Source organism: Tupaia chinensis, unplaced genomic scaffold (genome assembly GCF_000334495.1).
Source record: "Tupaia chinensis unplaced genomic scaffold, TupChi_1.0 Scaffold139677_1, whole genome shotgun sequence".
In the NCBI taxonomy this organism is placed as follows: domain Eukaryota; kingdom Metazoa; phylum Chordata; class Mammalia; order Scandentia; family Tupaiidae; genus Tupaia; species Tupaia belangeri.
The window spans coordinates 1,566,554-1,584,087 of NW_006199558.1; the positions used below are offsets into that span (position 1 = coordinate 1,566,554).

At 36.3% G+C, this 17,534-nt stretch overlaps 1 protein-coding gene and 1 pseudogene across 1 annotated transcript in view; both read right to left on the reverse strand.

Annotated features, from left to right (window-relative positions):
• VWDE (von Willebrand factor D and EGF domains) overlaps window positions 1–17,534 on the reverse strand; it is a 100,394-nt gene that overhangs the window by 39,103 nt on the left and 43,757 nt on the right. Inside the window, 4 exon segments of the mRNA XM_027765747.1 lie at window positions 1,941–2,055; window positions 4,010–4,114; window positions 4,212–4,367; window positions 15,124–15,260. Coding sequence (XP_027621548.1) covers window positions 1,941–2,055; window positions 4,010–4,114; window positions 4,212–4,367; window positions 15,124–15,260 — 513 coding nt within the window.
• On the reverse strand, window positions 9,683–11,460 carry LOC102494448 (UDP-glucose 6-dehydrogenase-like; annotated as a pseudogene).

Below are 17,534 nucleotides of genomic sequence, written 5' to 3' on the forward strand. Positions count from 1 at the left end.
ACTCTTTCCTTTATCCTCTGTCCCTTTCAGCCTCACTTTCTCCCTGGATGCCTCCCTCCTTTATTTCTTCAGAACTTTTCTCACTTGCCTCCCCAGTGGTAATGACAGAGAGTCATTAGTCATATCAGTTTTCACAGAGGTCCTTCCAGTGGACAGCTCACACACTAGTAAAATAGTTGTTTTAGAGGACAGGGAGTTTATTCTTCATGTTCATGAAACAGTTTAAAACATCATCTCTTATTGTCTTATATTTAAAAATGTTTGTCTTCTTTGATCACTGGCTTAATACCTGGAATGCACAGGCTCATTACAATGCACTGGCACAAACACTCTGTTTACATTGACGAAGCATGGATGCCAAGAGACTGTAGATCTAGCTCCATTCTGTCCTTCTATATTTTTACAAGAACAGCTTAATTTATTTATCTTAATTTCCTCATCCTCTATAGGAAAGCTTTGTGACAGATTTGTTTTTTGTTGTATTGCCAGGGGGTGTATGTGTTTGGAGAAGCGAGAGAGAGGGAAAGTGGAAAATCACTTCCTGATGGGATGGCAGCACTGTCATCCATTCTCCTCCATTCTCCTCTCAGGATTTTGAGCACACATGCATGCACGGCAAGTATGATTTTCTAGCCCCCAGATCCAGGGCTTGAGCCATGGTCCTCGATGTGGGAGTCCAGCATCTTAACCACCACACCACCTGCTGGCCCCCAGGGACAGATGATATTTTAAAACTTTTTCTATCTTTGAATACTATGAAACTGTGATGAATCAGTCATACCGTGGCTATTAGAAAGCACAGACACTAGGATAAACCCATGGTCCAGCGATGGGGGAGCCAGATCCCATATGGCCAACTGCATGATTTGAGATCTGGATGTGGTGTCTTGTAAAACACACCAGGTGTGTTTGTGTGCATTCCCCAGATCCCAAAGGGATGAAGAAATGGAGGGAAAGGGACTGGGCTATGAGCCTGCCCCATTAGGGGGTGTTTTCTCTTTCTCTTTCCTTTTCTGTTTCTTTGTTTCTCTCTGGCAAGCACACACACCCATTAGCAAATTTGAAAAAAAAATTAAAAGACACCAATTCAGAAGTTATATTATATTTTCCTATTTCTTGCACTAAATTATCTCTCAAATTTCCATTATCTTCTCACAATATTCCTTGAGTCTTTCACTTAAGTAGTCAATGGACTGGACGTGGTCTAACACAGTAATGAAATTTGCATGAATAATAACATGCATATTGATATTATAAAGCACTGTATAATGAAAGGTGAAATGACTCAAATAAAACTTAAGGGACAAGGAATTATCATGTCCTATTGCATTGAAGAATTTCTAACCTCCTTATAAGGACAGAAAACTTGGACACCTGTGTGGAACTCATCCACCGATGTATTCAGAAATATGACTATAATCAGGTATATGACTATAATTTAGGGTATTGTTTGGCGTAGCAAAGTATCCCAAAATTATATGTACCCAATATTACACTCAGCATCACAGAATGGAAGTGCTGGGAGGCACTTCATAGATTACTGAGTCCAGACTGTTTAATCAGGAGGTGATAAACCTGCAGCCTTTGGAGCGTAAATGGTTAAGAGCCTCATCATAAAACAACAAAGGCAAGGCTAAGAATAGCAAATTATTTGTGACTAAATTAACAATTCCATTTCTTCCATTAATAATTCACACTTGCTTTCCTTATCAATTATTAAAATAAATATCACATACTGAATTTCAGTATAATTATAGAAATTATATGTATAAAAAATCATTTATCTTACACATTCTTCCAGCAAAATAATGGTGCAGAGTTAAGTGATATACTAAATTAAACACAATGCTGATTATCTTGAACACATTTACATAATTTGTGCTTTAAAACCACTAAAAAACTTGTATAAAAAATAAATGGATTAATAAGGAAAAACTTACTTTCTAAAAATGACCAAGTAAATTTTGAAATTTGGGGTTTACATATCAAACAAGGGCTGGTTGCATTTTTTTCCCCTTCAGTGTAGCAGAATCCATCAATAATGCAAACATCTTTCTAATGGAGATTTTTCAAAAAGAAAAACATTAATAAAGATACAGCTATAGTTAGTATATAGAGAAAAAAATCTGTACATAGAATGATAGCAGCAAATAAAAGCCTATTTATAAATCTGATTGTTTAGTAAATATATTTTTCATACCTCATAATCATAAATGCATGTTAGAAAACAGATTATTTCCAGGATATGTAAATTAAACTCTTCAAAGCTAAGATGCAAACAAATATTATTTATGTCTATGAAAATTTAAAGTATTTTTTTCTAAATCTTAAATTGGCCTATGGAATTGATATATTTGTAGGAATGATACAATACATACAAATTATATCTCTGTGCAAAATTATAGAATCATATTAGTTTTTAGCTATCTTTTTTTTCTCTACCTATCCACTATATCCTGTGAACACAGAAAACAAGATCATATTCATGGCATAAATATCTATACTTAATCATGGATACCATTACACAAGATAATTGAAAGAGATGCTGACAAACACAGGAAGAATGTTTCATGTAGCTTGCCAAAGACAGAGAGTTAGAGCGAGAAAGCAAGAAATCACTCCCTAGTGGGGGAGGGGAGAGGATAGCCATACTATTCTCCTCTTGGAATTATGGACTTAAACATACATGGGCCAGTGTGATTTTCAAACTGCTGGGTCTGGAAGTCCAACTGTACAGTTGGCCGTGTAGGATCCAGCCTCCTTAATCTCCATACCTTTTGCTAGCCCATAGCAATCATTCTTAACTTGAGAAGAATACTAAATTTTATTCAGGAAATATAAACTTTGTTTATTTTGCAAAATCTCCTTTGATATCACTTGGAATAAATAAAAACATGGTAGCCTCAAGAGGATAAAACAAACTTGTGTAAGAACATTTTAAGAGTACTGGGACCAGCAGATGGTGTAATGGTTACGTCATTGGAATCCCACAAGTCGACCATGGTTTAAGTCCTGAACATGACAACTTCAAACTCACGCCAGGTGTGTGTGCATATGTGCCCCAAATCTCAAGGGGAGAGAGGAGGTGAAAGGATTATAGTGTGGCCATCCTCCCAGGGGGGCGATTTCTTGCTCTCTCTGTCTCAGGCTCTCTAGCAAGCACACACATCCTATAGCAAAACAAAACAAAAACAAAAACAAAACAAACAAACAAACAAAAAACTCTTAAAAAAGTACCTATGAATTTGTAAAAATAGTACCTTTTAGAATAATAAAAATCATACAATTTCTCAAAAATAGAAACTTACTGGTAATGATCTAATGGCTAGTCTCCAGCAAAACTGATTTAAGATTTAGAAAAAAAAATACTTTAAAATTTTCATATACATAAATAATATTCATGTGCATCTCAGTTTCAAAGAGTCAAGTGATATTAGATCCTTGGTGTTCATTAAATCAGCAGTTCACATGGGAGAAAATCCTGTTCTAAACCCAACAGACTGGATATACATTAAGAAGAGGTGATGGCTATGAGGACTCAGCTCAGGCTGTGCTGCTGTTCTGTAATTATCCAGCAGTGGCCATTTGCATGGCCCAGTTAACTTAGTTACCAGAAAATATTTCCTCTAACAGTGCTAGCCTTACACATTTTACAAACGCTACCCAAACACATATAGTTTGCCACTAAGAGGATTAGGTAACTACAAAGAGATATCATATTGGAAAATCTTTATCACTACTTAAAAGACAATGTAATTAGGAGTGAATAATTTAGTCTGAACCTCCTCTTTTGATTTTCTTAGGAATAAACGGTCTGCTGCTTCAAAATGCTAACAGCAGAAACTTCTTCTTCATTTCAACAAGAGTTATAACCTATAAGTACTTGAGGAAGACTTTTCTCTATTCATCTTTCTAATATGAAGGTGAAAAAACTATAATAATATGCTCACAGCATAGGAAATAAAAATATTCATCATGTAAATGTAAAAATAAGTGAAAAGATACATACTCTGGTAGTACATGAGTCATTTTCATGGGGCCCACAAACTTGACAAGCACTATCATATACGACCATTATTTTGGGATTACTAAATTTATAACCATCATTAGATACCTGTAAAATAAGACAATTTGCTTTAAATACAGTCTCAGAAATTAATTATGAATTTATATGTATTTTATAAGTATGAGGATATCTTTTTATATTTTACCTTTAATTGCCATTTCACTATTAGTTCCTCACCCATCAAATCCATGGTATGGGAATGCTGCAGGTCGGTGGGCAGCTGACAATCAATAGTTCTGCTATTTCGAAAAATAGTCTTCACATAGATGGGTTCTCCGAGCACCCATTTACCGCTATTATACTGAAACCATAATGAGAAAGCAATTAACCTCTGCTAGTTACAGAAATATTTTTCTAGTAAATTACATATAATCAAAATATAATGGAGCCAGCAAGATGGTGTGTTGGTTAAGATGACTAAATCCCACATGGCTGACTCTGCTGTTCAAGTCCCAGACCTGGCAGCTTGAAAAACATGCTGGACGCCTACGCATGTATGTCCAAAATCTCAAGAAGAAAATGGAGGAGAAAGGATTGTGACATGACCATCCTCCCTGGGGGGGAGGGGTGACTTCCCACTTTCCTTCTTTCTCTGGCAGGTACATAGGTCCTATAGCAAAGTTAAAAAAAAAAAAATTACACACACACACACACACACACATATACACACATATAAATAAAAATTACATGGAAAGTGAATTTTATTCACAATAATGAAAAAGCATGCTATTTATTTAGTTAGATATAAAATGCATCTAACAAATCATTTTTTATGTGTTTATATCACAGAAGTTACCAATTATGGCCATACATAACAGAACAGTATGTAATGAATTTTGCAGCGAGAGGAAACAAAAGGCAACAACTATACAGTTGACACACTATGGATTGATTTGATACCCAGAAACTCCATCTTTTCTCCTGCAAAAGCTCTTACCTTCCTATCTACTTGAAACTGCCTTTCTGTCCTGCATCGCCATGGTTCCCACGGGCCTCTCATGTTCTTATATGACCTCTCTGACTATTCTTGACAGTACAAGGATGGATTTAAACTGGTCAATGCTTATATTACTTCAGATATTTTAATTTTATATCAACCAGTCTGTTGCTGGTGGCTTGACTTGCAAGATACAAAACTATGAAGCTGTTGGTGGCCATGTTTTTCAATATATGGAAAAAGCTAGTATATAGAGAAATGAAAGAATGAGGCCCACAGATTTTAAAGCTGAGGTGTGTCTTGGCATGTTCAGGGAAGCTATGCTTTAAACCCCATTTTCTAGACTCCCGAAATATTCAGACAAGAAGCCATTTTAAAGCTGGGGTATGTCCTGGAGTGTTCAGGGAAGCTATGCTCTAAACCCCATCTTCTAGACTCCCGAAAAATTTAGACAAGGTAGACAACCTCTGTCTTCTCTTTGTCTCTGGCTGTCTGTCTTTCTGTTTGTCTCGCACTCTCTCTCTCTCTTTAAATTATTTTTTTTAAAACTTTTCAAGTACTTCTCCTCACCTTGGGCCTTTTCTTTCACTTGTTAATTTCAGAAGCCATTTTAAACCTGAGGTATGTCCTAGAGTGTTCATTTTTACGTGTAAAAAAAAAAATCTTTTTTTCCCTCTTTTTTGGTAGTATTTTTCTAGTTTTTTTTTTTTCTTTCTGCTTATATTTTTTAACCTTATTTTCTCACTCTAAGCTTTACTCTCCACACACTGAATGTCTAGATAGGCCTAGGTGCACGGCAGCCAATCATCTGAATACTTTTAGAGTCATTGAAATCCTCAATGCTTATTGAACCTCCTACTTTAATGAAGAAATTTCTTTTTATAAATATGAACTCCTAATCTTTCTGTGGCTATCACATTGCGAAGCAGCGTGGAGGATAAGTTTTGTCACAGAACGGCCAGAAACAACCACAGAGGCACAAGAAACATGAGAAGTCAAGAAAATATCTCTCCCCTAAGGGAAAAGAATAATCCCTCATCATCCACAGACAGAACAGTAGAACTCATGGAAATGTCTGATAGAGAATTCGGAATATGCACAGTGACAAAACTAAATGAGATGCAATAGCTGAGAGATAATGTGCTCCAGAAGATGCAGGAGAAAAGAGACAATGAGTTCCAAAAGGTGTTGAAGTTCTTCCATGACCTGAGAGAGGAAATACACACCACAAAAAAGAATCAAATGGAGCTATTAGAGATGAAGGCTGCCATTCAGGAAATCAAAACCTCCCTTGAAAGTATTAAAAGCAGATTAGTCAATGCAGAAAATCGAATCTCGGATATTGTAGGCAAAACTTCTGATCTAGAAAAAAAAATTAAAAAAAAAAAACAGAGAAAATAACCCCCCAAAATGAGAATACTACACGAGAAATACTAGACAGTATTAAGCAGCCAAACATCCAGACAACTAGTATCCCAGAAGGTGAGTAAACTAATAAGGACATTGATAATCTATTCCATGAAATATTGGAAGAAAATTTTCCAAATCTAGAGAGGCATTCAAATATCCAGACCTAAGAAATACAAAGGATCCCTAATAGAATCAATCCAAGAAGATCTTCTCCAAGGCATATCATAGCTAGACTGACTGAATCTACAGATAAAGACAAGATACTAATATTGGCAACAGAGAAATTAATCAGGCTATGGAAAGAAAGGCTAAAAACATTCTCAGATAAACAAGACCTGAAAGAATTTGCCAATAGCAGACCCACTCTACAAAAGTTCTGAAAGGAGTGCTCTACCAGGAAAACTAAAGACACATACAGAAATAAGAGAACAAAAGGCAACCAAGAAAATGACCAATTTAATGCTAGGGACAAGAAATATCAATAATAACGTTGAATGTTAACTTCCAGGATGTAAAGGGAAAGATTGAACCACAGTAACACTGCATATTCAACAGAAGAGAGTTTGAACATAAGACTGAAATGGCAAAATAGAATTTTATGACTTTTGAGTAAAACATTATTGATTTCTTTGTTTTACTATGCTTTGTTTTCCCAATTTAAACATTTTACTTTCTTTTGAGGTGTTGATGGGTTCAGCAATTTGTTAAAATATTTTTCTTGTTTGTTTATTTTAATGGAAACATAAACTTTTCTTTCTTCCTGTCCCCTCTTGAATTGGAAATATTTGGGAGTATTGTTATTTTGTGCCAGAAGGTTTATTTGCCTAAGTCCAATAATGTTTATTGCATTGAATCAGAAATTAGAAATACTCATTATTGGACAGGGCTTTGACTGGAATGTCATATCTGAAGATTAATTAGAAAACTATGGAACTAAGGTGGATCTCAAGTAAGCCAAGAGACGCTCTTAGAAATATGGCCTGACACCATAAATAGTTCTTCTTAGCAGAGAGGGTTAGAGAAGATATATGAAAGAATTTATAACATAAAATAACCCGGACTTTTCCAGCCCAGCATTGTAATCAGTAGAGACTGCAAAAGAGCAACCACACCAGAGGATTATCTTAAGAAAGACTTTGAAAGAAGAAAAAGAGACTGATCTTTGCTAATGATATATCACAGAGTACTTGGTAGGCAGGGCTGAATCGAAAAGGTTTATGTGTGCCTAGTGTGCTTGGCATTTGCTTTCAACAATTTGAGTAGTTGACATGTAAATATTTTCTCAAAAATATTTAAAACCATACGGTTTCTGTTTTTTTTTTTTTTCTTTTTTGGGGAGGTATTTGATAACTATAGGGCGCGTGCGCTCGCCAGACAGACAGAGAGAGACATAGAGACAGAAAGCGAGAAATCACCCCCCAGTGAGGATAGCCACGCCACAATCCCTTCTCCTCCATTCTTCTCTCGGGATCTTGGGCACACAAGCACACGCTCCCGGCGTGAGTTTAAGCCACCGGGTCCAGGACTCAAACCGTGGTCGACTACGTGGGAGTCCAGCGACGTAGCCATTACACTAACTGCTGGTCCCAAGTTTCTGTTGTTATAGAGTCACAAACAAAATTATAAGAAATATTTTGAATATTATCTTTAAAATTCAGTATTTTGAAATTTTGAAAGCTGTTTATTAACTGTCAAGAACTGGAGTATGAGCAAAAATGTTGTAATATGTAAAGTAAATGTTTGTGGAAAATGTAAAAATAAATAAATAAATGGAAAAAAATTAAATACAATTAAAAAAATAAAGAATGAGGCCCACAAACAAGAAAAAAAAATAGTGCTACAACAAACATAAACACACACATACTCACACACACTCTGTGGTGTTCAAGTTTGTTCCTGAAAATTCAGCTACATTCTTGTTCTTGATTCTGTAAGAAATGTACTATACATATTTTTAGCCAAGCTAGTTCATAATAATTTTTTTTATTTCCTTATTTAATTGAAAAAAATTACAAGTAAGCACAGAAATAAAAACATAAACCAAAGAAACAATTATTTTTGGCCTTTGACCAGAGGAAAACCGAGAAATAAAAGAATAAGAAATAGACCATACTACTAACATTCTCTTTAACTGAAAAGAACAACAAAAGTCCTTTTCACTATAGTTAGAGAAGCTGGAAAAAAAAAGTGACAATCTTCTTGAGCTAAAAAGTAATTAAAACAAAAACCAAAGACATGTTAACCAGACCATACTTACAATGTCTATTTAGCATGGCAATCTCATGGCTTCAAAACACATATTTGGGACCAGCAGTTAGCGTAATGGCTATGTCGCTGGACTCCCAGGTGGGAGTCACCGGACCCGGTGACTTAAAACTCACACCGGGCACATGTGCGTGCATGCCCAAGATCCCAAGAGGACAATGGAGGAGAAGGGATTGTGGCATGGCTATACCCCCTGGGGCATGATTTCTCGCTTTCTGTCTCTCTGTCTGTCTCTCTGTCTGTCTGGCGAGCGCACGCACCCTATAGCAAAAACCTCTCCACAAAACAAACAAACAAACAACACATATTTACTGGGACCAGCAGTTAGTGTAATGGCTATGTCACTGAACTACCATGTAGTCGACTGCGATTTGAGTCCCAGACCCAGTAGCTTAAACTCATGCCAGGCACATGTGTGTGCGTGCCCAAGGTCCTGAGAGGAGAATGGAGAAGAAAGGATTGTGGCATGGCCATCCCCCCTGGGGGTCAGGGGGTGATTTCTAGCTTTCTATCTCTCTGTTTCTGTCTTTCTGGCGAGCACATGTGCCCTATAGCAAAAAAACCTCTCCAAACAAACAAACAAACAAAAAAACCCACATATTTACTGACAAACAAATGATGACTGGGAAAACCAAAGAGAGTGTTTTCCTTTACAATGTGATGTTAAAGGGCTGATTATGAACAATTGGTAAATTAAAAACATCTGAGTTTCATTTCTATTTTATAAAAACTGATACTGTGAAAACCACAGATTACTTTCCACTTAGCCAACGACTGAGCTAATAATATTATAAAAATATGTAAAAAATAGTCTAGACTCTTAATTACTATATGCTAATACCCATATAGCTAGTATATATATTTAAAGATTAAAAAATTCTTTTGTTTCCTTAAAAATATTTGGTTTATTTATCATTTAATCTCAGATAATTGCTATGCTGAAGTATCAAAAAAAAAAAAAACAAGAAAAAAGAAAAAAAAATCACAGATAAAAATGGCAGTGTCTATACTTTAGGTTTCTTGCTAGGTGGATCCTGAAGACTAAACTTTGGAATTTCACCAGAAGCAGCATACGGAATTCTCTTTGAAGACACCTTTTTTGCCAACTGTTTCAATCTGGAAGCCAACAGTTTGCAGTTCACTGTGGACCCCATCCAGGACATGTCATTCATCAAAGATAAAAGCTGGCTCCAGCGATTTTTTTTAAGTGAATACATTCATAATGCAGCTCCTTAAACATGTCCCCCTCGGTACAAGTGACAACAGTATGGTCACCATCACAAGCATCATATGGATCCTTGGAGATAGTCATGAGTGGGGACACTTGGTCATCTTCTGAAACACCTGGATTAGAAAGATCCACAGATGAGAAAGATCCTAGATGAGAAAGATATTTGTTCCCAGGGTACTTTTGGATTATAGATATGGAGGTGTGCACCTTCATCCATCAGATATTTGTTAATATATATACTGGAGGATTCTCTTGTATCACTGGTGTCCTTCTTGAATGCAAACCTCAAGATAGCAATCTTCTTATCTGTGACTGTATTAAACAGTCTCTGATGTAGGAAGCAAACCTTTCCATCTGGTAGTCATTCATGTCTATGACCTGCTGCCAGTAATGAGCTATTTCTGGCAAATTCAGAGTCTCACAGAGATAAACCAAATTTGAAACATCTTTTTGGAAGCAATTCCCACCAAAACCAACACTGGCTTTTAGAAACTTATTTCCAATTCTTTGGTCCATTCCAATGGCTGTTGCTACCTAAATCAGCTCCTGTTGCTTCGCACAGGGCACTTAGGGAGTTGATGCTGCTAATTCCCTGGGCAAGAAAAGCATTGGCTGCCAGTTTGGAAAACTCTGAAGACCAAGAATTCATGGGTAGGATCTTTTCTCTGGGAACCCAGTGCTCAGACACAGCACACAGTGCCTGCACAGCTCTTTGGGCTTCTGGGGTTTCATCTCCTCCTATCAGTACTCTGTCTGGGTTCTTAAGGTCCTTGGTGGCTGTTCCCTCTGCCAAGGTTGTTCCCTCAGGGTTGGACAGTACCTATAAATTCAAGTTGAGTTTTTTGTTTGCATCAAATATGTGATGAATACTTTCTGCTGCTCACACTAGAACTGTGCTTTTCTCAGTCACAATTTTATATCCATTTGAGTCTCGCACAATCTTCAATATACTTCAGATCTGTTGCCTGGCCTTTCCCCATTCCATAGGTTTTTGTTGGAGTGTTCACAGAAATAAATACAAGATCAGTTTCTTTGATGACATCATAAATATTAGTAGAAAACAACAGATTTCTTCCTCAACAGGATTCTGCCACTTTTTTTAGGCCCTGGCTCATAAATCGGAAGCGTAGGAGAATTCCATGCATTCATTCTTTTTATTTTTTTTCCTTTTTCTTTTTTTGGAGAGGTTTTTGCTATAGGGCGCGCGCGCTCGCCAGACAGACAGAGAGACAGAAAATGAGAAATCACTCCCCAGGGGGAATGGCCATGCCACAATCCCTTCTCCTCCATTCTCCTCTCGGGATCTTGGGCACTCACGCCCATGCGCCCGCCGTTGGGTCCGGGACTCGAACGGCGGTCGACTACGTAGGAGTCCAGCGACATAGCCATTACGCTAACTGCTGGTCCCCCATGCATTCATTCTTGATTCATTGACATCCACCACAATTACCTTGATTTCAGGACACATGTGGGCAATGACTCTACACATGGGTCCTCCAACATAGCCCGAACCAATACAACAGATCTTCTTAATTTCAAACATGATTGTACCACTAAACAACTCCGCATGCGGCAGCTACTTCTACTCCAAATGCTGGAGCAGCACCTTCTCCGGGCCATGCTGCTGCAGCTGCTGCTAAAAAATATTCTTAATCAAGCTAGTCTATGTCATTTGAAACTTAAAATAAATTTTATCCAATTTGTCCTCTATGAAAATTGAGTGGCATATTGTACTTAAGGCACCTTTTAGATTTTGTTTTTCAGTATTGAAATGCATCATGTCTAATGAGGAAAAACCAGAATAATTTTCAAAGTGCTAGTAACTACATAGAAAACTAAAAGGGTATATTTTGTTGCCAAAATTTAGATTTAATTTTTTTTAAATTTAGTCCTCAGAATGTTATCAACCACTCAGATTTTGTCACAGAGCATGCTGATGTTTCAGTACTGAAGTCAGCATGAAAGGGAAAGGAAGGCAAGGGCCCCTGTAGTCTGTGATCAGTAGAGACTATATTGTTGAAGATGGTGATTAAAAGAGTGAACCATGGTACATGTCTCCATATTTAGGGGTGTGTGTACTGTCTGACCTAATAGATCTATCAATGGTCTCTCTCTAGCAGAGGAACAATGACAACAACATCTTTGGGTGGCTATGATACTTAAATGAATATAGGATCTCTCATTTCTGTGTGTAGAAACAAGACTTTAGCCAATGAGTAGGAATTAGTTCTGCCCTTTTGTTTGAAGGGAAATACCCAAAATGAGGAATAAAGAGGGTTCTATTTCTTTTCTATTCATTAGTATTTTGTGAGTATCTATTATGCACTAAGAGTATTCCAATAAAAGAGATCACTGAGGAAAAGAACAAAATATAATTGTATTACTGCAATAATTGAGATTTGAATAAGGTGCAATAAGAAAGAAAGTCTAAGTAACACAGTTAAGGAAGGCTTAAAAAGAGGAGATGATGAGGCCAGCAGATGTTGGCAGTTATGTTGCTGGACTCCCACATAGCCAACCACAGTTCAAGTCCTCAACCCAGTGATCTGAAAATTTTTCCAAGTGTGTGTGCGTACATGCCCAAGATCCCAGGAGAGGAAGGGATTGTGACATGGCCATCCCCCCAGGGGGGTGGGGGTGGGGGCGGGATTTCAAACTTTCCCTCTCACTGTCTCTGTCTGTCTCTCTCTCTCTCTCTGGTGCACACATGCACCCTAAGGCAAAAAACTCTTTTGTTTAAAAAAAAAAAAAGGAGATGATACTTCTCTTCCTGAAAGTGAAAAAAAGACTGCCTTTTGGGCAATGGTAGCGGATAAGGAAAGAATGAGTTTCAGCATAGCTGGAAAGAATAGCATAAGAAAAGACAAGAATGTACAAAACAGCATTAAATTTTAGGAAAGCATAAACACGAGGTTCAAGGCTACAAAAATAGACAATAACTGAATCATGAAGGGCCCTCCATTCTAAGATAACAATGTGGATTTAGTCATGTAAATCAGCAATTCAGTTATTGTTTTATGGATATGTAAAATGTTAACATTTATTGTTTTATAGATATGTAAAATGTTAACATTAACAAGAACTGGGTGAAGGATTACTGAGAAATTTGTATTACTTTTAAAACTTTCTGCAACCTCAAATTACTCCAAAGTAAAAGTTTCTTCCTACAATAGGAAATCATGAAGGGTTTTCAATTATTTAATGTTTAAAAAAAGCTACATTTTTAAGGAGGACACATTCTTCAAAGGGAACTGGACTTCGAACTGAAGAGTGAGCAGAAATACACTCATATTGATCAAATACCTAACAAAGAAGCTAAGAGGAGATATTGACTTAATGGGAAAGCAAGTACATTCCATACAGACTAAATATAAGACTTTGAGCAGTCTTCATGTTAGAGAATTAAGGAATCCTAAAATAGTGCCAAATTAGATAAGCTTGACTCAAGGCGTGAATCAAAAGTTAAGAAATATTTAAACCTTAGCAATAGGTAAAACTGGGGCTGAGAGAGAGAGACTGATTTAACCTTAGCATCATATTAAATAAATATTGGATATGCATTATCATTTTGGTTTTGGCAAGTAGACATCTTTCTATAGTTCTGTAGAGAGTGTTAGGGAATTTCAAATTTTATTCTTTATTAGATGTTTGGAAGAGGGAGGTAATCACAACAAATAATACATGTGAAAGTAAGTATAAGATGTACTTTCCAAGAGGATATAAATCTGTAAAATTCTCTCCTGGAAAATTACTTAATTGTTCTATGATATCACATGATTTATTCTGCCAAGATTAATATACTAGCTCCTCTCTGGAGTGATATCAAAGTTATACATATATCCTTTTATTGTGTGTCATTATTTCATTAGGATTTAAATATTTCGTGACTTCTTTAAAAAGGCTCTACCCATAAAATCCTGAAATAAGTATACTTGTACAAAACTACTTGATAAGAACACATTAAAAAGTTATTTCCTCATATAAATTCTCAATCTTAGAATCACATTTAGCTTCAATTTTTAAATAAATTATTTACTATTTTTAAGTTTTTAGCTGACCTATATAAATACTTTCTAAATTTGAAGTACTATCTTTAAAAAAAATTTCCACTTGAAGGAGAGAAAGGAAGAATGCATAAATAACCATAAGGTATAATCTTATATACTAATGTTCAAACTCAATGATCATGTCTGCTTTTGTGGTTTTAAAAAAGAAAATATCTTTTTAAAAAGATTTTTTAAGGGAACCAGCAGTTAGCGTAATGGCTATGTCGCTGGACTCCCACGTAGTCGACTGCGGTTCGTGTCCCGGACCCGGTGGCTTAAAACTCACGCCGGGCGCGTGTGCGTGCGTGCCCAAGATCCCAAGAGGAGAATGGAGAAGGGATTGTGGCGTGACCATCCCCCCTGGGGGGTGATTTCTCGCTTTCTGTCTCTATGTCTCTCTCTGTCTGTCTGGCGAGCGCACGCGCCCTACAGTGAAAATCTCTCCCAAAAAAAAAAAGATTTTTTAAAAGAATTATTTAATTTTATTTATTCATTCATTTACTTTTTTAATTTGACCAGAGAGAAAGAGAGAGAGAAAGTGAGAAAGCAAGCCACCAGGTCTGGGACTCGAACTGAGGTCAGCCATGTGGGAGTGTGCCTTAACCACCATGCCACCTGCTGGTCCCCTCTTAAAAAATACTTGAAGAAATATCTTAAAATATTATTTATGAGAATATGTTTTGGTCTGAAGTTCATAATAAAAAAGATAAAAGATGAACATAATTAGTCCTTGATTTTTGGGTTGTATAGGGAAATATTCACATTGCTATAAGTTAAAGTTGATGCACTCTATCTTGACTAAAAGTAACCTCTATTATTTGTAATTTTACATTTCAAGAAAATACACATGCTTACATATATATGTATATATATAAATAAATATATATACATATATATATTTAAAACATGACATGCTTTTAGTTTATTATTATGACTGGAAATAGTGAGCCAATGTGTCAATAAAAATTATATATAAAATACTTCAATAAAGTTAAAAAATGCAGAAGCTTTAAGGTTAAGCAACTTAATCATTTTCTTGTCCAACTCTCTCGGGCTATAACATTCTCTAGGATTAAGTTGCTAATTTTCAGACCAACCTAATCCAAGATAAAAATCAATCAGAGAAACTCATAAACAAAATTGTTTTTGAACTTTATAATTGACATACCTGAAATTTAGTAACTTCACATTTCATTGAAGGTGATTCTTTGAAGCCTTGACCAAAAACTCTTACCATCATACAATTATATTTTCGGATATTACAGAATCCAGCATTCTCAAGTTCTGTAATTTCAGGAGCTTTGTCTTTGGAAGAAATGATAAGAAATAAGATACACTTTCTTGTTTTCCAGAAAAAAAATTATTATTTTTGAAGCTCAAATTAAAAGCATATTTAATAATACTCAAAGTGTCCCCTATATATTATTAACTACATTGATTCAACTATCAAATGTTAAGAGTAATCTGGTATTAAAAGAAGTGTTACTACCATCAAATCAATAAAAATATCCTTACTTATGCTACCAGTGTCTAAATATAGAGGTTTTATTAAAGTTTCAGTAATATTTGATATTGATTTAGGGACAAATATTAAGAAATTATCACTACATTGAAATATATTTTGGTCTGTGCCATATAGATTAATTATAGAAAAATAATATAATAAATTAACAAAACAACATATTTACATTTCAAAAAAATTCTTAATAGAATATTTAGAAAAGAGCTATTAAAATTTATGTATGTTGCTGTTGTATATTGCTGATATTCCTATTTATTATTATTATCATATGTAGTACTCTACATATGATAGGGTTCTTTTTTTCTTTTTTGGAGAGTTTTTTTCTTTTTCTTTTTTTTTTTTTTTTTTTTTTTGCTATAGGGCCCGTGCACTTGCCAGAAAGACAGAGACAGACAGAGAAACAGAAAGCGAGAAATCACCCCCCAGAGGGGATGGCCATGCTGCAATCCCTTCTTCTCCATTCTCCTCTCGGGATCTTGGGCACACACACACACACACCTGTCGTGAGTTTAAGCCACCAGGTCCGGGGCTCTAACTGCGGTCAACTACATGGGAGTCCAACAACATAGCCATTACACTAACTGCTGGTCCCAGTACCCTAATCTTTTTTTAAAAAGTTTATTTCTTTCATGAAAGAGAGAACACATTTCAATCTAGTCCCAGGATCATGGGCACACCTGCACATACCTGGAATGCCCAGGGAGATCCTAAGACATGAACCCAGGACTTTCTCATGTTAGTCCAGTTGTGTTACCACTATACCAGTGTTAGCAGTGGCCTTAGGTGTACTTTTCAATCATAGGGAAAATCTTTCTTCTAGCAGCCAGAATTAATTGACCTACAAATGGTTATTTATTTGAGCCACTTCTTTCTGTTTCAGAGAGATTTTTGCTATAGGGCATGTGTGCTTGCTGGAGAGACAGAAAGTGAGAAATCACCCCCAAGGGGGATGGCTATGCTGCAGTCCCTTCTCCTCCAGTCTTCTCTCAGGATCTAGGGCACACAAACACACACACGTGGCGTGAGTTTCAAGCTGCCAGGTCCAGGACTTGAACCATGGAGAGAGCCATGTGAGAATCTAGCAACATAACCATTATGCCATCTGTGGATTCCTGATCCTCTTCTTTATAAAGTATTGTACTATTTACCAATAAGATATGGTTGTCAAAATAAAAATGCACAATGTGTAAAAATAATTAGGTCCTTTGCCTAAGTACAAATCTAAGTGAACTTTACTAGCAATACGGTTAAAGCAATCATACATCATATGCCCACAGAATCCTAAAAACCTTTATGAAAAAAAAGTGTTGGTTCATATTCATGCATTTAACAAATGTTTATTTAGCAATGACTATCTAACTGGTGTTATTGTAGGTACTGGGGATGTAGTTATGAATAAAACAAAGTCTGCCTTCAAGCAACTTTTATTCTAGAATGAGAGAACAATAAGTAAATAAACAGAATATTACAAGTGTTTTCAGAAAAAATGGAAAAAGTTACATTAAAATGTATATTTAGAGAGACAGAAATTTGCTATAGGGCACATGTGCTTGCAAGAGAGAGATAGAGAGACAGAGGGGTAGAAAATGAGAAATCATCCCCCTGGGGGGACCCATGCTGCAATCCCTTCTCCATTCTCCTCTTGGAATCTTGGGCACAGATGTACAGGGGTCCAGCATGTTTGAAGCCACTCAGTTTGGGACTCGAACAGCAATCAACTACATGGGAGTCCAGTGACATAACCATTACACAATCTGCTGGTCCCAACAAGATGACAAGAGAAAGGGATGAGTTTGGAGAGATATTGTTGTGAACTAGATCATGTTGTGCCTTGTAGACTATAATAAGTATTTCAACTTTTATGCTAAGATTAAGCAATTCTGGGAAATTGTTAATGTATTAATGTAATGTTTTTCCCCTACATTATCTTTAAAAACCCTATTGAGAAACCAGAGGTAGGGCTGGCCCTGTTACCTGGTTTCAATGCCAGCCTTGGCAGCTTAAAAAGAAAAAAAAAAAACATGAGGTGGGGAGGTGAGGGATGGTGGGGACCAGCA